Raw genomic sequence first — 22,554 nt, forward strand, 5'->3', positions numbered from 1 at the left:
GGTCTAAGTCAGGTTCAGGATTTCTGACAACATGACCAGAGCGGCTATTGGAATTTGAAAAGACAGAAAGTCCTTATAGGTTAACACTAAACAAATTGAGCTAATATAGGGGACTTTTGGCAGCATGGGGTCATTCAGGTGGCAGAATTACGAGGAGAGTTAGAAGGAGAGGTTTAGCAGAACCTTTGCTGACAAAAAGCGATTGACAATCAAATTACATGCATACTACAGTATTATTGATACTTGTTAATGTTAGTTTTACTAATAACCTTAAATTACGTAGCTATGTAGTTACGTATTTTAAAAACATAGTTTTCATAAGAGATTGACAAAACTTCTGGATGTTTCTGAAACCATTGTAAAGGACTGAAGTGCCACTGAACTTTGAATTAATGTTCAAAGGAAGATGAGAAGGAAGCAGATCTGTTGCCAATTTAGCTGAAGAAACACTGATTAATGATAAAGCCAAGAAAGAGAAGAAAGTTTCCTTTTATAAGTTATAAAAGTATTTGTGGAACATTAAATCCTGTTTAAGTAGCATCTTCCAAGGACCATTAAAAACAGGACTTGACTTTTTGTTGTTTGTTTGGTCTTTTTCTTTTTCTTTTTTTGCTCTTCTAACTCTTTGGATACAGGCTCTGAAACGTAAACTTTGAATCTAAAATCACTGTAGTATGATATTTCAGAAAGTATGTAGGCAGACAACTTATTAATTTTGTACTTTGTGCTTCCTGGTACTTCTTTTCTGCGTGATCATGTCATGAAATATATATTTTTGGAAGTCTATATTAAAATTTTGTATTGTACGAAAAGTCTCCTAAGTCTTGGAGGGGCTTGTTACAATGTCATTGCCAACTTCCTGACACAGTAAGACAGGAGATGGGGCTAGCGATGCTTGCTCAAAGTGGGCAGAGGAGGGGAACAAGAAAGGGATCCAGGATGCTGTCATCAGCGTGAGGGAGATAACTCTTAAACCTAGCAAATGATCTATACAGCTAGCATTGTAAGGATAATATACACACTTCCTCCCCCCCCCCCCAAAGAAATCAAATGGTTACCTAGATGGAGATTTTCAGTTTGATGATTGCCTGTTATTAAAGTTACATAAAGTTTACATCCACTAGAAGTGGTAATTTGAATGGTAGATTCTGGTGTAATTCTCTTAGAACTTGTTTAATTTTTTTGTTTTTGAGTTCCTCTTCAGTTTTCATTTAAAGTAAGTTATAGCATCTTAGTGTCCAGGTAAGTAAGGAAGAGAAACTGCAAATTAATTTCTTCATGACTGCAATCTGGTGACCGTATTGAACTGATGTTTTTCTTGTATTTTGATAAGCTGGTAGAAATAGAATGCTGCTTTTAGGCCCAGAAGAAAACCATTAATAATAAAATTGATAGTGAGCATGGCAACTGTGGATTTTTGTGGTTAAAATACAGTAAGGATTTTGTCTTTAGTTTGTTAATTGGTTAAACTTCTATCTGTTTCAGTCCTTTCCTCTCCTCCCTAGCGCTTCCTTAGGCTTGCAGTTCTGGAGTGGGTTCAAGTAGGATTTCTGTCCTTTAATGAAATCTGATACTTTAATCCACGATACTTAGACTGATTTCAGTGAACTCCTCTAATACTTTTGAAAAATATTGTTTCTAGTGGTGGCTGACTTTATCAAGTTATTTAGACTTGAAATAGTTTAGGGCTCAGACACCAAATACATCTTTTATTAATATTGTATTGTTCTGCAGAGATATTGTACAACCTGAGGCTGCCAGAGAACATTCTTTTACTGTTTTATAATGGAGTTTGTTGGAAATGGCTGCTTCTGTAAGTATTTTGGTGCTGTGCCACATGGTGGCTGACTAAAGTATAATGCAAGTTTTCAGTCTGCTAAATCTTGACTTAGAACAAAACTTCATCCACTTAACGATAAAAAGCTGTAGCATTCTGGCAGTCTCTGCAGGAGAGCATTGGTTGTTAGTGCCTCACGGTGCTGAGATATTGAAGTTGTGCAGTATTAAGAGGCGATACTGTGATGGGTTTCATGGCTTCTCCATGTCTTTAAAATAATTTAGGTAGAACTTTAAGTTTTAATTCTGTAGAGCTTGGATATCCACCCTAGTGCCAGGTTGCATCTCAAATAAAATGCGTTTGTGAGTGAAAACTGTGTGATGAGAATGATGTTCTTGAGCTAGTCATGAACAGATGTGCAATATAGTTGCCTTCCCCCCCACCAGTTCAGGAGATGGAAAGTGAAAAGCTGAAGAAAGAATTGAAAGCAGTTTGATGTGATTTTAAACTTTACTGCTCTGTGGTCTGAGAAAAGTATACTAGTTCTGAAAAAACAACATCTAAATTACTGTCTCTACTACTGGCTTATTGCACACAGTTCTGAGGCCAGCTGTGATTTTTGCCTCTCGAGAACGGTTCTTCCCAGCCATTGGCGGAAAAAGCCTGCGAGGGGTTGCCTTGAGGAGGGGGGTGCTCCGTGGCCGGAGGTGAGGCTCGCTTCCCAGTCTGAGCGGGGAGGTTTGCCCCCTGCCTACAACAGTAGCATTAGTTTAAATAGCTTGCCAGCACCATCTAGTGTCTGAATTTACCAGTTGCATTCTGAACGTAATTAAATAATGGAAAGCTTAGTGTATGTTTTGAGAGACATGTTTGCTTTTATAGTTAAACCTGCAAAGCCATGTAGTGCAGATGTAATGCTTATTGGTGACAGAAATATTTACTAGCTACTTCTATATCTTAAGAAGAAATTCTCAAGTCCTTTTGTGAAGACACTAGAGAGTGGGTGGCAAGGAGATGGAGAGGAAATGTTCCTAGCTATGTTTAAAAAAAAAAAAAAAAAAAAAAAAGTACCTTACACGTTTGAGATCGTGGCTGTGCTCAGTGAAAACATAGTATGGAGCTCCCTTCAGGGATGGCTAGCGCTCTGTCCGTTTCTGTGCCCAGCCCACCCAGATCATTTCTGGTGTTCCAGCTACTGTGTGTGTTTGGGAATTTTTAGGATTGCTATTAAGAGGGAACCTCTGTTTCCTTTCTTACCAGAAGCAGTCTTCAGCCTTACTGCCCTACCCCATAGCATATAATAGTGTTGGCCTCCAGGTGCCACCAGATTACTTCAGGTCATTCTGAGACTACAGCTGAGGAGGTTTTAGGTAGCTCTTGAAACTGGGATGTTTGTCTTGGGTTCCCTGGATTTGCTGCTGCTGCTCCCTATGTCTAGCTTTGCTTTCCTTTTGACATGAAAAATGTGCATGTGTGTTTTTTTGTTGTTTGTTTTTGTTTGTTTGTTTTTTGTTCTGTTTATGTTTTCAGGATGAGTTCTGTGACTGTAAATGTTGCGATCTAACTGCTTTAGCCACTCTCAGTGAGAAGGTAAATGAGGACTGGTTTGTTGTGAAGATAAAACAATGAGATTGTTATTTTCTGGGGTTTTTTTTTCCTTTTCTTTTCTGTTTAAGCAGTGAAAGCTACTTTCTGGCTTCATTTTTTTCTGAATGTGGCAGTTTATTCAACTCTAAAACATAATGATTTAAAAACAGCAAATCTGAGTCCTAATAGGAATTGCCATTGCGTTTTGTGTATTCCATGACTCTTCAGTGATTCACTCTTCATAAGAAGTCTGTTTTGTCCATTCTTCCACCAGCTATCTGCATATTTTTTCATACTTTAATTCCTCCTGTGCATTTAGTGTTCTAGTCCTCTGGTTGTTGTCATATCCTCTTAGCACTCCAGTCTTTGTTATTTTCTTACCTGTATTTTGAAGGAGGAATACACTGAACCCCTACTTAGTTGGAAGACTAAGGGGTAAGCCTGGAATCAGTTTTGCATGTTTATAGTTTCTGCTCTAAGGGCATTCTGGGTTTATGACTTAGTCTGGAGTCGTTCAACACAATGATCCAAAGACTACATTAGAAAATCCCCTCACTGTTGGTAGTTGAGAGCTTGGAGAATATAGCTGGAGCAGAATGAACTCTATGTTCTGGTATTTTAATGCTTTCCCTAATTCTTGGACATAAGACTTGACCTCTTCTGTACTTACAATTGCTAGGCCCCAGAACAAATGCTTTTCCTAACTTTTCTTACAAAAGTGTCTTATAAAGGTACTGTTCTAAAGACAGGCTCTCTGTATTTGTTATTAGACTGCATTTCTCTTTTTTATTTTTTAGTCTGATGTGCAGTGTTGTTTGAGTATTCGTTTTGTTCATTCACATTCTTCATCCCTGTGCATCTGTTTCTGATAGTTGCTTCCTTTTTACTTAATTCTGTCTGGTCTTTCAAGTGTTACCCATGACTCACAGGAGAACCGTTTCCTCAGAATCTCTGCTGTTTTATGCTGCTGTTCAGATGTAGCCTGCTTGCTAAATTGTGGGGGCGGCATGACTTTTTACATAGTTTATTGTTTATGCTTTTAAGTCTGTGAAAGTTATCTAATTGTCTTTCTGTTGAACTCTCACTTGTTCATGCAGCAATAATTTAGTCCACTTTTGTAGAACGATTACTTGATGGTCAGCAAATTTCAACAAGTCTCTATGGCAGTGTAGACATGATACACTTCTAGGTTCTCTTTGATGTTTTTCCCATCCTTATTTTTAGTCTTGTAATTACTAATTAAGGTCACTTTTTTTTTTTTTTTAAGGCCTTCTGTGTGAGTTTGGGAATCACTTCCTGATATTAGTGATGATTTTCATTTTCTTGAAAATGAAGAGTTTTCAGACCCTTAGCAAACTCTTAAATATTGAGCCATTGTAAATAGGATGTCAAACCTGAAATCACTTGTTGCCCTAGAAGAATGGGATTAAGAACTTTAGAAGCTTTAAGATCAAATCCTCCTCTCTGAAGTGAAGTGAATGTACACATGTGAAGAGGGCAACCTGCTTTTGCATCTAGGAGAGGATGCTGAGGGATGTTGTGTGGAATGCCAAGGATATTTTGAGTATTACATTGACTGATCCAGTATCCTCTGGAAGCAGAAGCTTCCTTTGTAGAAGTTTTATTAATACCCATGCGGTGCTCACATGGTGCAAATGTGACTTGGATCAGCCAATACCATAGCAGATTTCTCCCTAACGTTTTGGAAGTTACGCCTCTGGTGGGAATAACTCTGACTCGCAGTTACTAACTGGGCTTGAACCAGTTGTGTCAGCTCCTCATGACGCATGTTAGGAACAACTGATGTGTGTGTTCAGATTGTGTCATACTTTTTAGAACTTGAAGATGCCTTGCACCTTTAGGGACTAGGTTTTATGTTAACAAATGGCTAAAACACAGATTTTGAGTTCACTTTTTTCCAGACCTCATTTTTCTTCAGCATGTGAATATGCAAGTGCTATTCCCACAGTAAATGGGATGCAACTAAATACTTTTTGTTTGAGGAGAACTGTACCAGAATTAGGGGAACAGACTTTGATTTCTAACTCTTTTTTGTGTAAACTTTTTCTGTTTATTGGTAGAAAGGAGCTTTGTGGTTTTGTTAATTTATCCTTTCAGAAAGACTTGCAGTTTCTATTTGGCTTACAAACCCAGAGTTGTCTTCTCAGAAATTGTCAATGTTTTCCAAGCATAGGCATTTCAACAGGTTTTAGGTCATTTTCTGAAATCTTGTATGTTGAATTGTTAAGCAAAACCTGATATCCATCTGCAGACAGTCAAGTGACTTTTACTGTTAGAGATAGGTTAATATTTAGCAATCGCTGTGGTTTTTTAGGTGGGCAGTGCAGAAAGGTTTGTGAGAGTTGTTTCCTGTGCACTGCTGGTGATGCACAGGAACTCATCTTGGAAGCTTTTTTTTTTTTTTTTTTTTTTTGCTAAGGAACCAGTTTGATGTTTTTCAAGATAACAAAACGGTTTTTGAGTGCTGTTCTATCAAGCAGGAGTCTTTTGACTTGATTATAATTCTCATTATTATGTTGGAATGGTTATCTGAAGGCAGATATTTAAGATAAAATACAAATGGGTGGTAGTTACAAAATGTAAGGAGAGCTCTGAAGTGTTTTGAAAGCTCATCTGGTTGCTCAGCCGTGGGAAAAATGGGGAGTATTTGGTTTGAAATAGGGTAGAATTACCACAAGAGGGAGATGCTGGCTTGGAATTTTATCCTGGTAGCTCCATCTAGTGGTTTACCTTTTCTGAAGTTTATGGTTTTATTTACAGCTAAATTAAATATTCACTGTTTCACTGAGTAGTTTTCTTCTATGTTGACAGTAGGCAGTGTTCTTTAGAAAGCAGAGATAAATTGGAGCTTTTTTCCTGTAGATATTTTAGTTAACTGTTTTTGAAAAGCAAGTAGAACAACTTCACTGTAAATGCCATCACCTGTTATAGTCTGCATTAATCATACTCCGAGACGGTAAGCCTACATTTAAAACATGTCTTATTAACTTTCATTAAAACTTCTGCAATTAGTCTGCTGACATGGATATGCTGAAAGTTGATGAAACCATATTCACTAATCATTGTTTTGCTTGTTTGCTTAATAAAAGATAGATTTATATCTATGTAGATTTAAGTGGATGTGGTCTCAGTTGTAATAACAGTTATACAGTCATTTCTGTGTTTTGAATTTGGGTTGGGGTCAGGCAACCACAACTTGCCAGTAGTCACACTTAATACTTTTTCAATAGTACTTTTAAGTTCTGCCTGCAAAATAAGCCACCTTCATTAGAGTGCACAGCTCTGAAAGACTTCTGGGTTTGGCTCCTCTGTGGCAGAGTTTGCTGCTGCTGTGGCCTTTAGACAGGTTTCAGATTATGTAACTGTCTCGTGTTAATGACCGTTCCTAGGAAATTTTGGACTTAATCAGAGGTCCATTGATGAATTTGAGTAGATTGAATGTCTTCTCTCTATGACAGTCTGCATTTTTGCCAACTGTCTGATCTACAGTGTAACAGCCATTCCCATTAAGATACTGTGTGACTTTCCATGACAACAGGCCAGTGCTTATCTTCTGCTGTTCTTGTTTCAGGCTGCCGATAGATATCAGTGTAATGGTCTGCTTTCATTTTGTGACTTGAAGATTATGCGTTCAAAAGTAAAAGACAAGACACTTTACTTAAATACAGGCATGGATTCTCAAGCACAAAATGACTGCCTGCAGAAGAGTGCTGCTTGCCAGGATGGGGTTGTTGGCTTACCAATGAGCTATTTATCTGGAAAGGGACACAGAAAAGTGATTAGGATGGTTTGAAAACATAGTTTGGGTAAAAGAGTTTTAACACCAGTGATATTTAACAATTTGCCTGTGCAATTTAAAATGACCAGACTCTGCAGAACATGAAATTGAGTTGAATTTGGGCATGGTTATTTAAGGCTTACCTTCTCCCACCTTTTTTCTGAGGTAGCCAACCTGCATACTGTACCACTGACAGTACAAGTCTGAATGAGATCTTATACCAAAGCCAATCAAGGTGGTTGTTGATTATCCTTTAGCAATTCACCAGATGTCCATGTGATGGACAAAACCCTACCTTTCTCTGTATCTGATTGCTGCAGGGTTGGCTATGTAAACTATATTTCTCTTCCTGCTACCCTTCACTGTGAGCATTGACTCAATCTCATACCGTAATATTATATGCTGTGCTGATTATTTCAAGGAGAGAGTAGCATTTGAAGATGCTACATGCTGTGTTGAAGATTGTGTAAACAGAATTAAAGCTTGATGCAAGAATCTGATCTTGGATTGGAACTGAGTCTGGATTGTTATTTTGCGTGCTTAGCTGTGCCCGCTTGTGAAGCAGTGTTCTTCAGAGTGTGAGGCATGGGTTTACTCTGAGCGGGATGCAGGTATCTGTAGTGCAGCCCTTTCCCTTTTTAGCACTGGTTGCCGTGGCATGTGATAAGTGAGCAGCTGTGTCACTATACATTTCTTCCCTTTCCTCTAAGTTATGGCTGACTTCAGCCTTGTCATCTGTTAAAATTTCAGATTTTTTTCCTTGTACTTAGGCAGTTTGAGAAGGATTGATCAGCAATACTGATTTGTTTCACCTTCGTATTGTTCTGTGCTGTGCAGTCAGTGCATGGAAAACCAAGCTGGTAGAGTTGCCTAATGCTAAAAATTAACCAGAAGAGTGGTCACCCTCAATTTATCAGAACAGAGCTAAGAATCCATGTTAATGTAAGATTGGTATTCTCTGTGTGTGCTGATAGTTTGAACTCTTTCCTTTTGACTTACAGATGTTGTCCTTAGTTGATGATTGGTTGCTTAAAAAAAACAATTCGGAACAGGTCCCCTGCTAGAGCAGAACCATGCTTTGCTGTTGGTTTGTTGAATTTGAAACCCCAAGTGCTATTCTGTGTTCCTTGTTTACTTCCAGGTGGGTTTTCAAGCAGCTCTATGACAAGGGACTGGTGTATAGAGGTGTTAAAGTCATGCCTTTTTCAACTGCATGCAACACTCCACTGTCAAACTTTGAGTCCCATCAGAATTACAAGGTAAGGCAGTATATGCATGCGTTATACATAACAATCGTATTCCTCTTCTTTCTTCGATTTGGGTTTGGAAGACTTTCCTATTCTGTTCTTTGTGGAACATAAGCATGTTAGTACACTCCAAGTTGACAGTAAAAATTTAGAGAAATCGGCTAGTTTTTATTACGTTTTGCTGTTTGTTTGGATCACTTGATCTCCCCCTCCTTCCCTGTTCTTTTTGATCGCTAGTTACAGGTGTATAATTACAGGTTGTTTTATTCTGGTTAATTGCTCTTGTTTTTTCTCTAGGCTTCTAAGAGGAGCATTGCACTGTTGGGTTTTCATAGTAAATATGTATTGAGAGAGCTGCAGTTGTCCCTTTCTGTGCAGATCTGCAAAGAGGAAGGTCCATAACAAAGTTGAAGTTTCTTGTGAGGGGATTACTAGGAATTGTTGAAGGTTGTGCTTGGTTGTAGGGCAGTGGTATAATAATAGCTCTTCTAAGAATCATTAATTTAAATATCTAATTATATTAGATAAAACATTTCCAAGAGTTTATAAGTATAAAAAATAAAATAGCACGCATTATTAGATGATTCCAAAGTAATGAACAGTTTGATGCAGCTTTCCATTTGCAGCAGAGTTGTGTTCAAATTTGTGAAGGCAGATCCTGTTCCCCAATCTTCCAAATTTTGTGTTAGTTTGTGGACAGAAGTTTTGTATCCTTTCCAATCCCCACACAGACCTCTCTCTTTGTCATAAATCTTCCACTTTTGTTATGGCAGAAAGTTAGCACAAATTGTACATCTGGTCTTTTTCATATTTTGCCTAACAAAGGTCAATGTGTTAAAACTGGTATTTTTAAAACAAATGTTTAAATAGACTTGTAGTAGAATGCAGTCCACAAATACAGAGCTTTCTATATTGCTGACAGATAATTGACCGTATTGAAGAATAAACAGTGTTTTTGTGATTTAGAAAAGTGAGACAAAGATATCTTGATACTTGTGACTATCTTGAAAAGAGACAGCTGAAATAACTACTTTGCTCATATTTATTAACTGACACTTCATATAGGCTCAAACTAAGCTTTCCTTAAATGACAAACACTACTTCTTGTATGTCCTTTTTCATGGAATAAATCTCCCTTCTCCTTTTAAATCTTTGTAAAATATTTTGATACCATTTCTTATTCTAGAACCAGTAGAGTGTTGGGTATATTTACTGCTCTGCCACTTGATGCAAAAATTGTCTTTTTGTTTGTCCAAGGTGGTATTTTGGAGACTGAGGTGTAAGGGTTTGTAAGCTAATATGACTTATTCTTGGCAAGACTGATCATTTCTGGGTGTAAGGGAGCTGTTATTTTTCTAAATGTAGAAAGCAGTCTTTGGCCTGTGTTTATTGATAGTATGGGAAATAAGACACAAATTAAAGGAGCATATTAAGAAACTGAATTAGGTGTCTAATGTAAACTTGAGTAATCTGTGTCAGTATCTTATACTGAAGAGATGTTGTCTTCAAATTAAAGCAAGTATAATTGTGTGAGCAGATAAATGTTAAGCAGTTACATTATTTCGTAGACCAGAGATGTTAATTTTTATGGTTTGCCAGATTTTTTTTTTGTCTACCTGGTCAACTTAGTGCTTCAGAAAATGAAGCACTGTTGTGTAATAATTGGTAGAGACAGAATTGTAGTGATGGGTTAATCTTCACTTGGCCTTGAACACAGTTCAAGAGTTATGTAATATTTATGTTTTACTGTTGACTACACCAGATGTTCACAGAAAATTCCCTCTGGAGCAGCCCTTAGCTCAGACATAAATAGCTGCTTGTTCCATGATGCAATTAACTGTTGCATGATGCTGGACAGAAACCAAAGCGCCTTGTACTATGAAATGACAGGGTAACCTATTCATGGGTTTAGGATCTATGCATGAGATACTCGTTTTTGTTTGACATTTAAAAATAATTAGTGAAAATTTCTTAATTTGGAGCTTTCACATTTGCAAGACTAGATTTGCTTTCTAAATCTGTTTTTCATAGTATATGAAATGACTGAATAGGATTGTACTTGTTTTCAAGGAATTCTTTTGACTCATTTGGAGGTAAGGTTTTATATAGGGTAGCTAATGAAGGTCTCCTTTCCTGAGACTTTTACTGTTTTAAATATGGATATACTCTTATCTTTAATTACCCATACCTTTTATTTTTCCTTGTTAACTATAGTTTCTTACTAACAGATTGCACTAACAATAGTTTCTTACTAACAGATTGCATCTCTTTAAGTGATGGCTATTCCTCCTACTCCCTGGCGCTAGAGGAAAGATAGGAAAAGACTTTGTGTAGCAGTAGCTGAGAAATTGCTGATGATTTCTTGTCAGTTGAGGTTAATTTCAGTTTTTAGAATGGGATTATAAGAGGTACTTGAGGGAATTGGCACCCATCTCTTTGGCTTTTGGGCAGCTAATTCCCAAACTCTCATTGTTGATCCTAACTTTTTAAAAATAAACTGTGGCCTTGTCAGACTGACAGCTTGCACTGTTATAATGGATGACAGTAACTATTAGTATTTCTTTGTTTTGTGTTTTCTTGTTAATACATGCAGCAAACTTTTGGGCTTTTTTCTGACTTTTTCCCTTTGACTTTATCCTGCCTTATTTAAGGATGTTCAAGATCCTTCAGTGATTGTGAGCTTCCCACTGGATGAAGATGCAAGTGTATCTCTTGTTGCTTGGACCACTACTCCTTGGACCTTACCTAGTAATCTGGCCCTTTGTGTTAATCCAGAATTGCAGTATATAAAATTGAGAGGCAAGTGTTAACCTAAGGTGAAATATAATGAATGCTTCTTTTTTTGGTACTTGTGTATGTGTACTTACATTTTATTTGATAGGTTTTTTATGCTAAATGTACAGGATTTTGCTGGGGTTGGATCAAGTGTTATTCTGAAGGATGAGATATACTTGCTGTATGGCTGATGTTTCCAATTGTCAGGCTCTTTTTTCCTTGCCTGTATTACATGAGTTTAAGAACTCTTGCATAAAATAATGAACAAGAGCAGATGTTTTATCTGCCTCTGAGTCACACTTCTCTGTATCTCAAAAATAGTATGACTTTAGGTCTCCATGACTTTTTGGGGGGGAAGGGCTCAAGACCCATGAGCAGGTAAGTGCTGTATGACAGCTCAATTACAGTAACTGAGCAGCTTTGTGCTCTTAACCCAAAGTGTTTCCTGTCCGTCTCAAACTGACGGAAGTGTGTTTGTTAGCACAAATGTAAGTCAAAGTATATACAGTGATTTCCAGTGCAAGAATACATATGACCGAGTGCTGTGGCTTGCTCTTAGGCAAGTTGGTTAAAAGCCTGGCTAAGCAAGTCGTGCTGTAAGTAATCTCTGTCATGAGAGCGTTGAGCACCTCAAGAAATGAGTGCAACGGACCACATAGGGTGCCTAAAAAATACAGGCTGTTGCTTTTATTACTGTTTCAAATAGTTCTCCAGGATTTGCAGACCCAGTCTCTTAATTGGCAAAGGAGTATGTTATGATGTCTTCCTTTTCACTTGGGGAAAAGATCTGGTTTTTGTTTTGAAATGCTGTCTTCCTTGATCCAGTAAATAAATAAATATGCACACACTCATATACGTACATAAAAAGAAACAGGAATTTGGATAAAAGTACTTCTTGCATTGTTATTTTCATATTCTTCCAAATTCCTGGCCTTTTCTGACTTTGCAGTGTATGTAAATAAAAATGGAGATTCAAGTGAACTATGGCATTTAATCTGGATTAAAACCAAAACAAAACAAAACAAAGGTAGAATTTCCGATTCCAACATGAACACATGAATCTTAATGCTTGCCTGAGGTGATGTTACACTTAAAAACTTGGAGAGGCCTTTATAGAGAACTCCAGGTGTTTGGGGAATTTCTTTGTTTTAAGAGAAAACTAAATACTTTTTTTTTAAAGGTTTTAAAATAAACTTGGTCAGCTCAAAAAGAGTTATTGGATATTTTCAGAAATAAGACCTGAATCTGCCTGAAGTGTTGGAGGATTTTTTTTTTCTTTCTTTCTTTACTCTGACACTGACTGTTAGTGGGATGGTGACCGAAACACAGTGGGGAAAAAAATAAAGTCTTTCTGTTACCTGAATAGGTTTCCAAATAAGCAAGTTAGGGTGCCTCTAAGTATACCTAGAGTTCATACATCAAATGATCCGAGGGGCATGTTACCTAAATGTAACCATTGTTACCTTCCTAGAATATGGTGAATGTAAACTAGTTACGTGAACGATTTTTGTGCTCATCGACTTGCTGTATGAGATTTGGCTAACCCATGCTTTATAGAGTTCTCTTCCATTTTTTAATAATTTATTTAAGGTTCTCAAAATACCACTAAGGTTTTTGTTTCAGAACAGCTTGTATTTGTCCTCACAAAATATTGTAATTCCATTATTTATAGGAACAAATAAGGGCATGGCGACTTGGTGGCTAGCTGGTGGTCTGTGATAATGAGCAAATGTAAATACTAAGCTGCTTTGAGGAGGGCTGTAGTTAGGTAGCCCATATGCAGACATGCTCATAAAGGAAGCTGAAATTGGTAGAATAGTGGTCTGAATAATATTCATGGTTGCAGTGAAGAGATGAGGGTTATTTGGGAGGTAGAAAACAGCTTTTCTTCATAATGTGTCACTTTTATATTTATTTCTTTTAAAAGGAAAGTCAAGCATAAAAAAAGATTGAAATATTACATCTCAGGCAGCGAAAAGAAGGGCAATCATTAAATCAGGTGTCAACTTAGTCATGTTAATTTATGTGGTAATTCTCCAATTTACCATAACTCTTCTAATTGTTTTCCTCTGATTTGATTACTTTTGGTGAAACTTCTCAATTGCTTTTCTTTGGAACCATGATAGTAGACAAAGTAGGGCAGTTCTGGCATTTGAACATAAACGCTGAATACCAGGGCACTGGGTTTGATCCTGTGGTATCTGTTTAAACTTAGCTTTTGAGAAGTGTTTATATTAAGTGGCCGTAGGGTTTCTGTGGGGGAAGAAATCACAGGTAAATACTGGTTGATCAGCAGGGTTATTCTGGGTAGTGTTATAGCTAATGTGATACCATCTTGCATGAATCGAAAGGTTTTGCAGTGGTGCAAATCAGGGTATTAAATTGAGTTTAATGTAACTTTTTGTTTTATTTATGTTTTAGATAATGCCACAGGAAAGATTTACATTTTGATGGAAGCCAGGCTGATAGCACTGTACAAATCTGACACTGAATATGAGATACTTGACAGGCAAGTACCTAAATTATTATACATCTGTTAACTTCCAATATTTCTATAGATCAGAAATGAAACGTTTCGAGAAGGTGGATTTTGCAGTTATCTAAAGATGAGTTTCCACGTGTGGTGATTCTTTTTGTGTACATCTTGCAAAAATCTGTAAAAGGAACTGAAATTTGCTAGGACAAATTGATCTTCGATAAAACAAAGCTCCAGATGGACTGAAAGGTGATTTTTTTTTTTTCCCTCCTTTAAGAAAAAAATTATGTTAAAAAAGGTCTAAAAAACTGGAAACAATCTTCCAGGTGCAGAACACTTTCTGAGTGTACTTAAGGGGAAATGGAAAAAAGCAAAACCATTGTCTTTAGCAAGCGAATGTTGTTTCTATATGATGATCTGCCTAACTTAAGTAGTGGTATTTACTGCTTTTTGAAGACTGCTTATTCATCTTGGCTCAGTAGAAAAATAAGAAATATTTAATAACAATCAGATTGGATAGCTGATGCAGGTGTTAATCTGTAGCTCTCTCCTAGGCAGAGTTTGCATCTTGGCTTCTCTTAAATCTTTTTATACAAAAACTAAACCTAATAAAGGGATAGAATATAACAGTATTTTTTTTGCTTTTGTTCAGTGTTGTGCAGTGGGTAAAAAAAAAAAAAAAAAAAGAGTTCTCCCTGGGAACGATTAGAAAATTTTTCATGAATGACAGCCTTCCTTCACTTGCATCATTTATTTTTATATCTCTTTTTACCAAGTAGTTGGAAGCTTCATAACATCACTTTTGAGAATAAAAACATATATTAAAAAAAAAGGGGGGGGAAGGGAGAGGATACCTGTTATTTCAGCTAAGCAATTACATGTAGTTATTGAATTATAGGACTATAGAGCTGGAACACTTGCCTAGGTATCATCTACTCTGATGCATTATACTGTGACAGACCTGAGTAAATCTTGTTTTGTCTTTCTGCATTGCTTTTGCTGCCCTCTCCTCCCCTGCCCCCCCTTAATTCTGCCCCCTCCCGCTTAATTCTTTTCAGCTATCACTTTTTAGAGTTTAAGCCAATACTCAGTTTGTAAAGATGGTTTTCAGTGTTCCTGTTCTCCAGTGTTGGCAGAACTTCTGAGCTCTCAATTTTCTGTTATATCTTTTGGTCGTGTCCTCCCCTGCTTCAGAGTCATTAATAAAAATATTTAATAGCATCAGGGTCACGGTAGTCTCTGCCAGGATATTTTCTTCCAGTCTGATACTGAATTAAGAACAACTTTTTTTCCCCTTTTTTCAAGTGGTTGTGCATCCATGTAAACATGCACTTACTCAGTTAGCTTATGTTTCTATATTTTGTGTTAGAATGACATGTGAGAAACAGTGTCAAAGGACTGAGATTTAAATGTATCTGCTTTCTAGTTAAGCTAGTTCTTCTGCCTAAAAAAAGGAAGTAATTTGGCTTGATGTGGTTTATTCTTGACAAATTCATGCTCTGTGTTCTTTAGCACTACTTTTTTTTTTTTTTTTTTTAACTGCATAATCCCTTAAAGTTGAAACAGGTTATGTTATTCTGACTGTTACTTAAGTCCATCAGTGCTTCATTTCCCACTTTAAGTATTGGTACTATGTTCCTTTCCAGTCTTTAGAAACCTCTTCTGAGTTTTGAAAATTAAGCATATTACCAAAAAAACCTTGGCTTTCTTAAATGCTTTGGAATGAATTTCCTTAAGACTTGAAAAATGAGTAAGTTAGGCGTATTAAATTTTTTGGTCAACTTTTTTTGGTCCTGAATTCTTCTTTCCTTGGAAACTGTATAAATCTAATTTCAGTCTGGTCACAATCATTCTTTTCCTGTATCAGGGAAGGCACCAAGTGTTTCAGCCTCTTGCAATGTGTTGTCTGCTCTTCATCAGAACTGTGAAGTAACAGACCTGTGTTGCTCCTTAAAACAGCTAGAACTGAAAACCGTGTCTGACTCTGTCCCTGGTTCTGCAATATTTTTCGTTTAACCTTTATGACTTTTACCTCTCTGTGCCTAAGCGTAAGGGTGCCAGCATTTTCTGTTTTCCTTGCAGAGTGGTATGTTTTCCTTCTTCCCACAGCAGTGCTACAGTTGTCTCAAGCTGGCTTCTTTTTGGTCTGCTCCACTTTTTCTGTTATGTAATAAATTAGTTCTCTCAAATGTGAAACTCGGCACAGTTAAAAGGTGTTTGGTAGTTGGTAGTATACAAGTTCGTGGAAATGAACTTTCTTCCTCTTCAGGGTTTTTTTCTTTGTTGTTTTTGTTTGTCTGCTTGTTTTAGCTGACTTGTAACTTAGGCAGTTAGGCCCTCAAGGGAGAAATTCATGACACCTTGCTTTATACCAGCTGGCAAGTGGAGGTCAAGGAACAGATCTTATACTGAAAATTTTCTGTATCTGAAGCCATCTGAACTTCTGAAGTACTCTGTTATTGGGTTTTTTTTTTCCTTTCAAATCTGACTTGACTGTTTTTTCTTTCCCGTCTTCTCTCAGATGCAAATAATGGTAGATTTTTGTGTATGAGAAAATTGGAATATTTGTTCTTTGTTTCACTGGTAAGATGGCTACCATTTTTATCCGAGTACTTTCTGCTGCTTTGCAGAAATGGGTCTGGCCTGGTACACTGCCCTCCTTTTGGCCACTGAGTGCTTCATTTATTCGTTGGTGACAGTGGTAGTTATGAAGCGGTTGAACACTTTCCTCCCTCTGTGTTAAGTTTTAGTCTACTTGCATATTAAACCCCTCGATTTATTTAAATTATTTTCCAGCGTATCACCGTTGTCTCTTTCTTTGGTTTCTAAATTGTTAACCCCTTGAAAGTGAAGGATTACTATGGTGGTCTTCAAAGAGTCTCCGTTAGACTTAAGTCACAAGAAAGCAGTGCAAAGTATTCTAGGTATCAAAAGAGAAAGTCAGGAATGTGATCCATAGCCCTTGCCTTTCATGCAGTGGTGTTGCATTAAAAATATAATACCCTCTCTTCCCCCCCCCCCCAGTTGGGTGTTTCACATCTTGTGTCTGAGCGTTCCCACCTCTGTGGGGCTGAGCGGTGGAATGATTCTCTCATCTGATACTGATTGGGCAGCTCAAACTTTCCTAATGCTGTTGCTAACATAAAATTTATCAACCATTAATGAAGCTGTGGCTTAGAACAGAAATCTCCCCCTTACCTTTGCCTGGTGGATGTCCTGGATGCTGAGCTGGGGAATCATGCTCTTTAATTTGTTTTTGGCATAAATACTGCTCAAGTTCCTTATTGTACAGTGAAACAACTATGAAGAGTTTTGCACTCTCAAGTAGTCTAATTTTGTATGGTTTGACCATTATTTTGGAAGATGTGGATGTAAAACAACTGGAGTGGAGGGAAAGATCACGTCTCTGTGACATCCACACCGGTATCCCACCTGCTAGATAAAGATATGGAGGTTGGCCCTTCTAAAGTTGTGCTTTAACTAGGTTGCTGGTGGGGGGTGTTGTGTGTGTGTGTGCATGGTGTTGTTTTTGTTTTAAATGGAAGATTTAAGCACTTTCAGGAGTGTTCTGAGCTGTGAATCCCAATCTAATTGCCATCATTGCCATCTACAGTCAGATGTTAGACACCTGAAGAGTGCCAGACACAGGCTATATCTCTGTTTTACCTTTCTGGTTAGGCACAGGTGGCTCCCCAGTCAGTCCATGGAGAGTTTAGATTCCTAGTTTCACAACAAGAAATGACCCAAGCTTTAGATGCTGTAATACTCAATATCATGAACCTTTGTGCTGATAAATTTTAGCTATTTTGGATCAGTGCTTATTTAGTTCTGTTGAACATGCTGAGCTATAGATGACAGCTCCATTTGAAATTACTTTTTTTTTTATCCTGAAGCTTCTAGTCCAGCTTTACCACAAATAGAATTTGTTATTAGTGCTTAATTAATATATTTAATTTAAAATGGTTGCTTGATTGAAAGACAAGGTATACCAGTTGACTGTTACTAGAGATGCATTAACACATTAGGGTTTTCATCCTACTTTTGAGTTGTCAAGTATAGAAATGGAAGCAAACTCTTCAGAAAATACTCTTCACCTGATGAAGTAAAATTCTGTTATGGAGGGGAAAAGGGGAATAGGAAAAACAGCGTTGTAACCAGTCGACTAAGCAATTGACCAGTTGTTAATTTGTGTTCGTGTGTGTCTTTTTCCCTTCAGGTTTCCTGGCATTGCTCTTAAAGGCAAGAAATATAAACCACTCTTTGAATATTTTATTAAGGTAAGATAAGTCAGTTTGCTGTTTAGATGTAGAATACAAAGACAGAAGTAGAAACAACTCTGTATTTCTTGTTGTTATTTTTTATATATTTATGCATATCTTTGTGTGTGTGTGTATATATGTATATATTTTTTTTAAATGGAAGATTTAAGCACTTTCAGGAGTGTTCTGAGCTGTGAATCCCAAACTAATATTCCCAATCTATATATATTTATATATATCCCAATATCCCAATCTATATATATAAAAAAATATATATAGTCTTGTTTCCTAATAACAAATATCATGCTGTGTTAAGGTAGCCTTAACTCCTAGTGAAAGGTTAAACAGAATGTTGGCTGTTATTTCTTTATTTTTTCTTAAGTTTTAAATATATCCAGAGTAATAATTCAGTGATTAAACACTACCATGACTTCAGGTTACAGAGAAATTTCCCCAGAACATTAATGAATAGGCAGTATTCTCTCAACTTTTTGTCTGGTGAACTTGTCTTCTGCTCTTTAGGTCCACAAATTTTGTATTCACAAGAGAATGAGTTGACTGTGGATAATAGTCACAGACTTGTAGTATTTTCTGTTGAAGAATTAAAAGTTTTTGCTAGAATAACTATTAGTATTTCTGGTCTTTATGGGTGTCCTTTGAAGCATTTAAGTGCTGCATAAATCTAACATGGTTAATGATAGCACCACAGATGATATTAAAATAAACAAAATAAGAGAGGGGGTAGAGAAATTATGTATTCTTTAAAAAAAAAAAAAAAATTTAGAAAATTAAATTCTTCAAAGACTTTAAATGGATTACAGTACTGCTGGCCAAGCACCTAGGGATTCATTCATTTGTGACTACCATCTGTTCTGAAGTATGTGCTGAAGTCAGCAAAGGTGAGAAAACCTCTGTAGGACACAGGACCTATTATTTCTAGAGAAAGGTCAAACACATAGCTGGATCCGGTAAACTAGACTGCAGATGTAAAGGTTGGGGATACATGACAAAATTTTTTGAGTACTTTAGAGGAGCTGATTGGCATATACAACTTTTTCTCAGAATGGATTTCTTATTCTCAAAATATCCCTCTTCAGAACAAGCCAAATCTAATATTCTGTAACAAATCTGATTCAGCTGTGATTGTCTGCAGTAATTCTTCTTACTACTTTTATATTAACTGAGCAACAGAAAATTGCTCCTTATTCTTAATTATCTACATACTGAACCCACTGCAGTCTTTCAGATTAGTTCTTCCTTTTTTTTTCCCTCCTTTTTACTTGGTACTTACCACCTTCTTCTCTGGAGGAAATAAAGGAAATCTATCACTAGAAATAAACTTTTTTTGAGATTAGAAGGTATGGTAGACATAAAGAAGTCCCCTTGTTTTTGCTTTTTTTTTTTTTTTTTTTTTAATATAGAATGCCTGCAGCTTTCTTGCTTGTATCCTCATTTATAGGAGCATGTTGATTTGTATTCTGCTAAGCACTGAACTGTGTGTTGATTCCAGGCTTGAAGATTAACTGACTCCATGAGGCTTTCTAGAGAGGTCTTAGGTTTAATCATAATTGATGTTGTTTAAATGAAATGGACAAACTGGGTGTCTTCTCTATGGGAAATGGTTGCATAACATTAGGTTTATCTCTCTTTAATGTGTGTAATTTATTTCTAATGCAGCTGTTGACTCTTGAGGGTGGCCAGTTGTATGTAGCTCCTCTGTGTTCTAAGAATGCATGTTTTTGTGTTACAGTGCAAAGATACTGGTGCTTTTACCGTGGTAGTAGACAATTATGTGAAGGAGGAGGAAGGCACAGGAGTTGTGCATCAGGCCCCCTATTTTGGTGCTGTGAGTATGAACTATATATTTATTATGCTGATTTTGTTCCAAAGCCTATTCCTCAGCCTTCGATGCTACTACAAACTATGTGTCAGGGTGACAGTGATATTTTAAAAAAAAAACCCCATACATATGCAGAATACAGAATTGTATTCCTGTGGGCCATTTCTTTGTATGTACTCGTCTTTCGTGTGCTAGGTTGGAGAGGTTAGGTGTCTGTTGTTTTGGTTGTTCTTGTCATATGTGAAGTGAACTCAGCACTGTATCTTCTTCTTCTCTTAGCTTTTTGAAAGTCTAAAGTCACAACTTCAAGAAGAAATGACCTATTGCATTGATAGAGTAAAAATTTGCTATGCTAAGTCATAATTTTGGATGGTAACTGCACTTCTGTTCAGCATGTTGCTCCTCTTCAGTGCTTCAGTTTCATTACTCTGTGCATTTGGAGTGCCAGAAAAGAGTTTGAGTGCTTTTGTTCTGAGACTTTATCCCTTGGTGTAACAGGATTTTGTTGTGCTCTGTTCTTTTTTTCTGTCCACTAAGATATTTTATTGTCCTTTCCCTTAGTCTCCTCTTTTGAAGGTTAAGAGGAATAACTTTTCATGGATTTCATCACTTCAGTTTTTAGATACAGAAATCATAGCAGTAGTTCAGACTCACTGTCCTTGTCACAGAGTCCTGTCTTCAGCCGTAATCCAGAGATGCCCTCAAAAAATTTTGAGACCTGCCGATGGCCAGAATTGGTGATCCCTGAAGCACACACTCTGTCATCATTTCCAGAAACTGCTGGCATTAATTGTAGACCCTTTTTGTATTCATATGAATATCCTATCCTTTTTCTATGTCCTTTTGATGCGTTTTTTCTGAAGGATGCATCCATTTTAATGTTTTGTTTCCCTTATCAAGATGAAAATTGATATGAAGAGATGTCCCCGCATAATACAGCTGTTAAGCTATTAAACTTTTGCCAAATATAAGCTACCATACGATATCAGGTAGCTCACAGTTATTTCAGTTTGAAAGAAATCAAAATGAAAAAGAAATAGCTCACAAAACAAGACAAACCTTCATAAAAACCTCTTTATAAAGTCTTTGTATCTCCAGATTAACATGACACTAAAACTCAGCAGCTCAGACACTTCTCATATGTGTTAGAGAATATCGGACTGAAGCTGTCCAGAATTAATTGCTTAGCATAACTTGCTTAGCATTAGTAGCTAAATTTGCTGAAGCCTTAGGCCTCAGGCTGTGAACTTTTACTTAGATAAGTAAAAGGGGGCCCCAGAGCCGGTTCAAGCTGGAGGGATAAAGAAGTTACRCGGACAGCAGGAGTAGCCAACCTTGAAGATAAGAAGCAGCCTGCCTAGAGACAATGAAGGGGCCCAAGGAGGAAGGGGAAGAACCCAGACCTAACTGTTATTATTGGTCCAAACTATCGCTTAAGGGGTGGGGAATTTAGATTGTAAGGATATAATTGCCCAGGGATTTCTTTGTTCGGGGTCCCTCTTCGGAGGCACCCAGCTCGAGCTGTAATTACCACACGTGTATCATTAAATTTTATTTCTCTTCAGTCTGACTTCGAACTTCTGCCTCAGCAGGAACCGAGGGTCGGACCCTGTTATGGAGGCCGGCAAGCCTGATTTTCCATAACATGTGTAGGGTTTGTCTACAATTAACTTAAAACTTTAGTAATATTTTAGTTTGCATAAAGCCCTAGTTTGCAGTGACTGCTCTGAGTGTGAGTCAAATTTCATGTTGCTGTTGCACTCTTTCCGATAAGTTGAAAAAATACTCTTTATTTTGGTATAAGAGGCTGCAAGTAAACCTTGTCACTTCAGTTTTTTGTTGTTTTTTATGTTTCAAATTTCAAGTAGAAAAGCTTTGAGTTATTCTTATCAGTGAGCTCTCAATAGCTTTTGCTTCAATAATTTTGTGGTGATTGTGTGTGTGTATGTGTAATCTTTTGAGAGATCTAATTGTGACAGGCTTACAGAAGTGAACGCTGATTTCAGTTCTGGAAAGAACTGAAATGAGTCCTTTTTTCCAGTGGAACTTAGGATTTGTGGGTTTCTCTATGTGCCTGAATGTATTTCTCAGTTGTGTTTACTGAAGCAAACCTTCATTAAAACAAGTGGCAGGTCAGTCTGGAAGGCTTTTACTTTCAAGTTTGAGATCTTCAAAAGAAAGGAACTAACTGTAGAAAACCGAAACAGCAGAGCCCTTCGTATATCATTGGCCACATCAGCAATGCAAATCAAACTGTACCATCTCTTGACCTGGGTCCTCTGAAATGGAAGGTTCGTTATTATGTTTTAGCTAGATTGTCAGTGTGCCAGGCTTTGTACTCTTTGCTGGCTGCTTCTTCAAAGCCTTTTACTGTTCACTGCCAAATCAGGGTTGATGTTAGTTCTGTCATCCGGTCTACATTTTAACATTGCGCTCTGCTTGCTATATCTCAACAATAAGAGCTGATGAAAGCTCAACTGAGAACTGGCTTATCTCAGTTAATCTGTTGACTGAAGTAGCTGGTTGACCAAGAGGAGGCTGAATAAGCATCATGTCTGTCCGCAGCATCCGAGAAGCGGGAAGAGGCTGTGGTCTGTAGAGCAATTGAGTGCTATAGCTGAAGTGGTTTTTAATTTCTACATGTAATGCCTTAGTGCTTGTAAAAGCTGACTTCACTATCACTGTGGATGAGTTTCATTATGTCCTGTAGAACATAGTGTGGGTCAACTGGCAATGTCCACCAGATCTGGCTTGAAGGAGCTGGGAACCACTGGAACTAGTGGGTGGTGTTGGA

At 37.3% G+C, this 22,554-nt stretch overlaps 1 protein-coding gene across 13 annotated transcripts in view; it reads left to right on the forward strand.

The window, feature by feature from the left end:
- The window catches only part of IARS (isoleucyl-tRNA synthetase), a 115,498-nt gene that overhangs the window by 13,030 nt on the left and 79,914 nt on the right, over positions 1–22,554 (forward strand). For 12 of the 13 annotated variants that reach the window (XR_003252730.1, XR_003252732.1, XR_003252733.1 and 9 more), the window contains 5 exons: positions 8,305–8,422; positions 11,062–11,209; positions 13,607–13,694; positions 17,878–17,938; positions 19,671–19,766. Coding sequence is in view for 5 of the 13 variants with exons in the window: in XM_026061195.1 (XP_025916980.1) it covers positions 8,305–8,422; positions 11,062–11,209; positions 13,607–13,694; positions 17,878–17,938; positions 19,671–19,766 (511 nt within the window). In the remaining 8 variants the exon portion in view is untranslated. Of the gene's footprint in view, positions 1–1,734; positions 1,814–8,304; positions 8,423–11,061; positions 11,210–13,606; positions 13,695–17,877; positions 17,939–19,670; positions 19,767–22,554 lie in introns of all 13 variants that reach the window. The other variant, XR_003252736.1, reaches the window with a different exon arrangement.

The sequence above is a fragment of the Apteryx rowi genome, unplaced genomic scaffold, assembly GCF_003343035.1.
Source record: "Apteryx rowi isolate R43461 unplaced genomic scaffold, aptRow1 scaffold_177, whole genome shotgun sequence".
In the NCBI taxonomy this organism is placed as follows: Eukaryota; Metazoa; Chordata; class Aves; order Apterygiformes; family Apterygidae; genus Apteryx; species Apteryx rowi.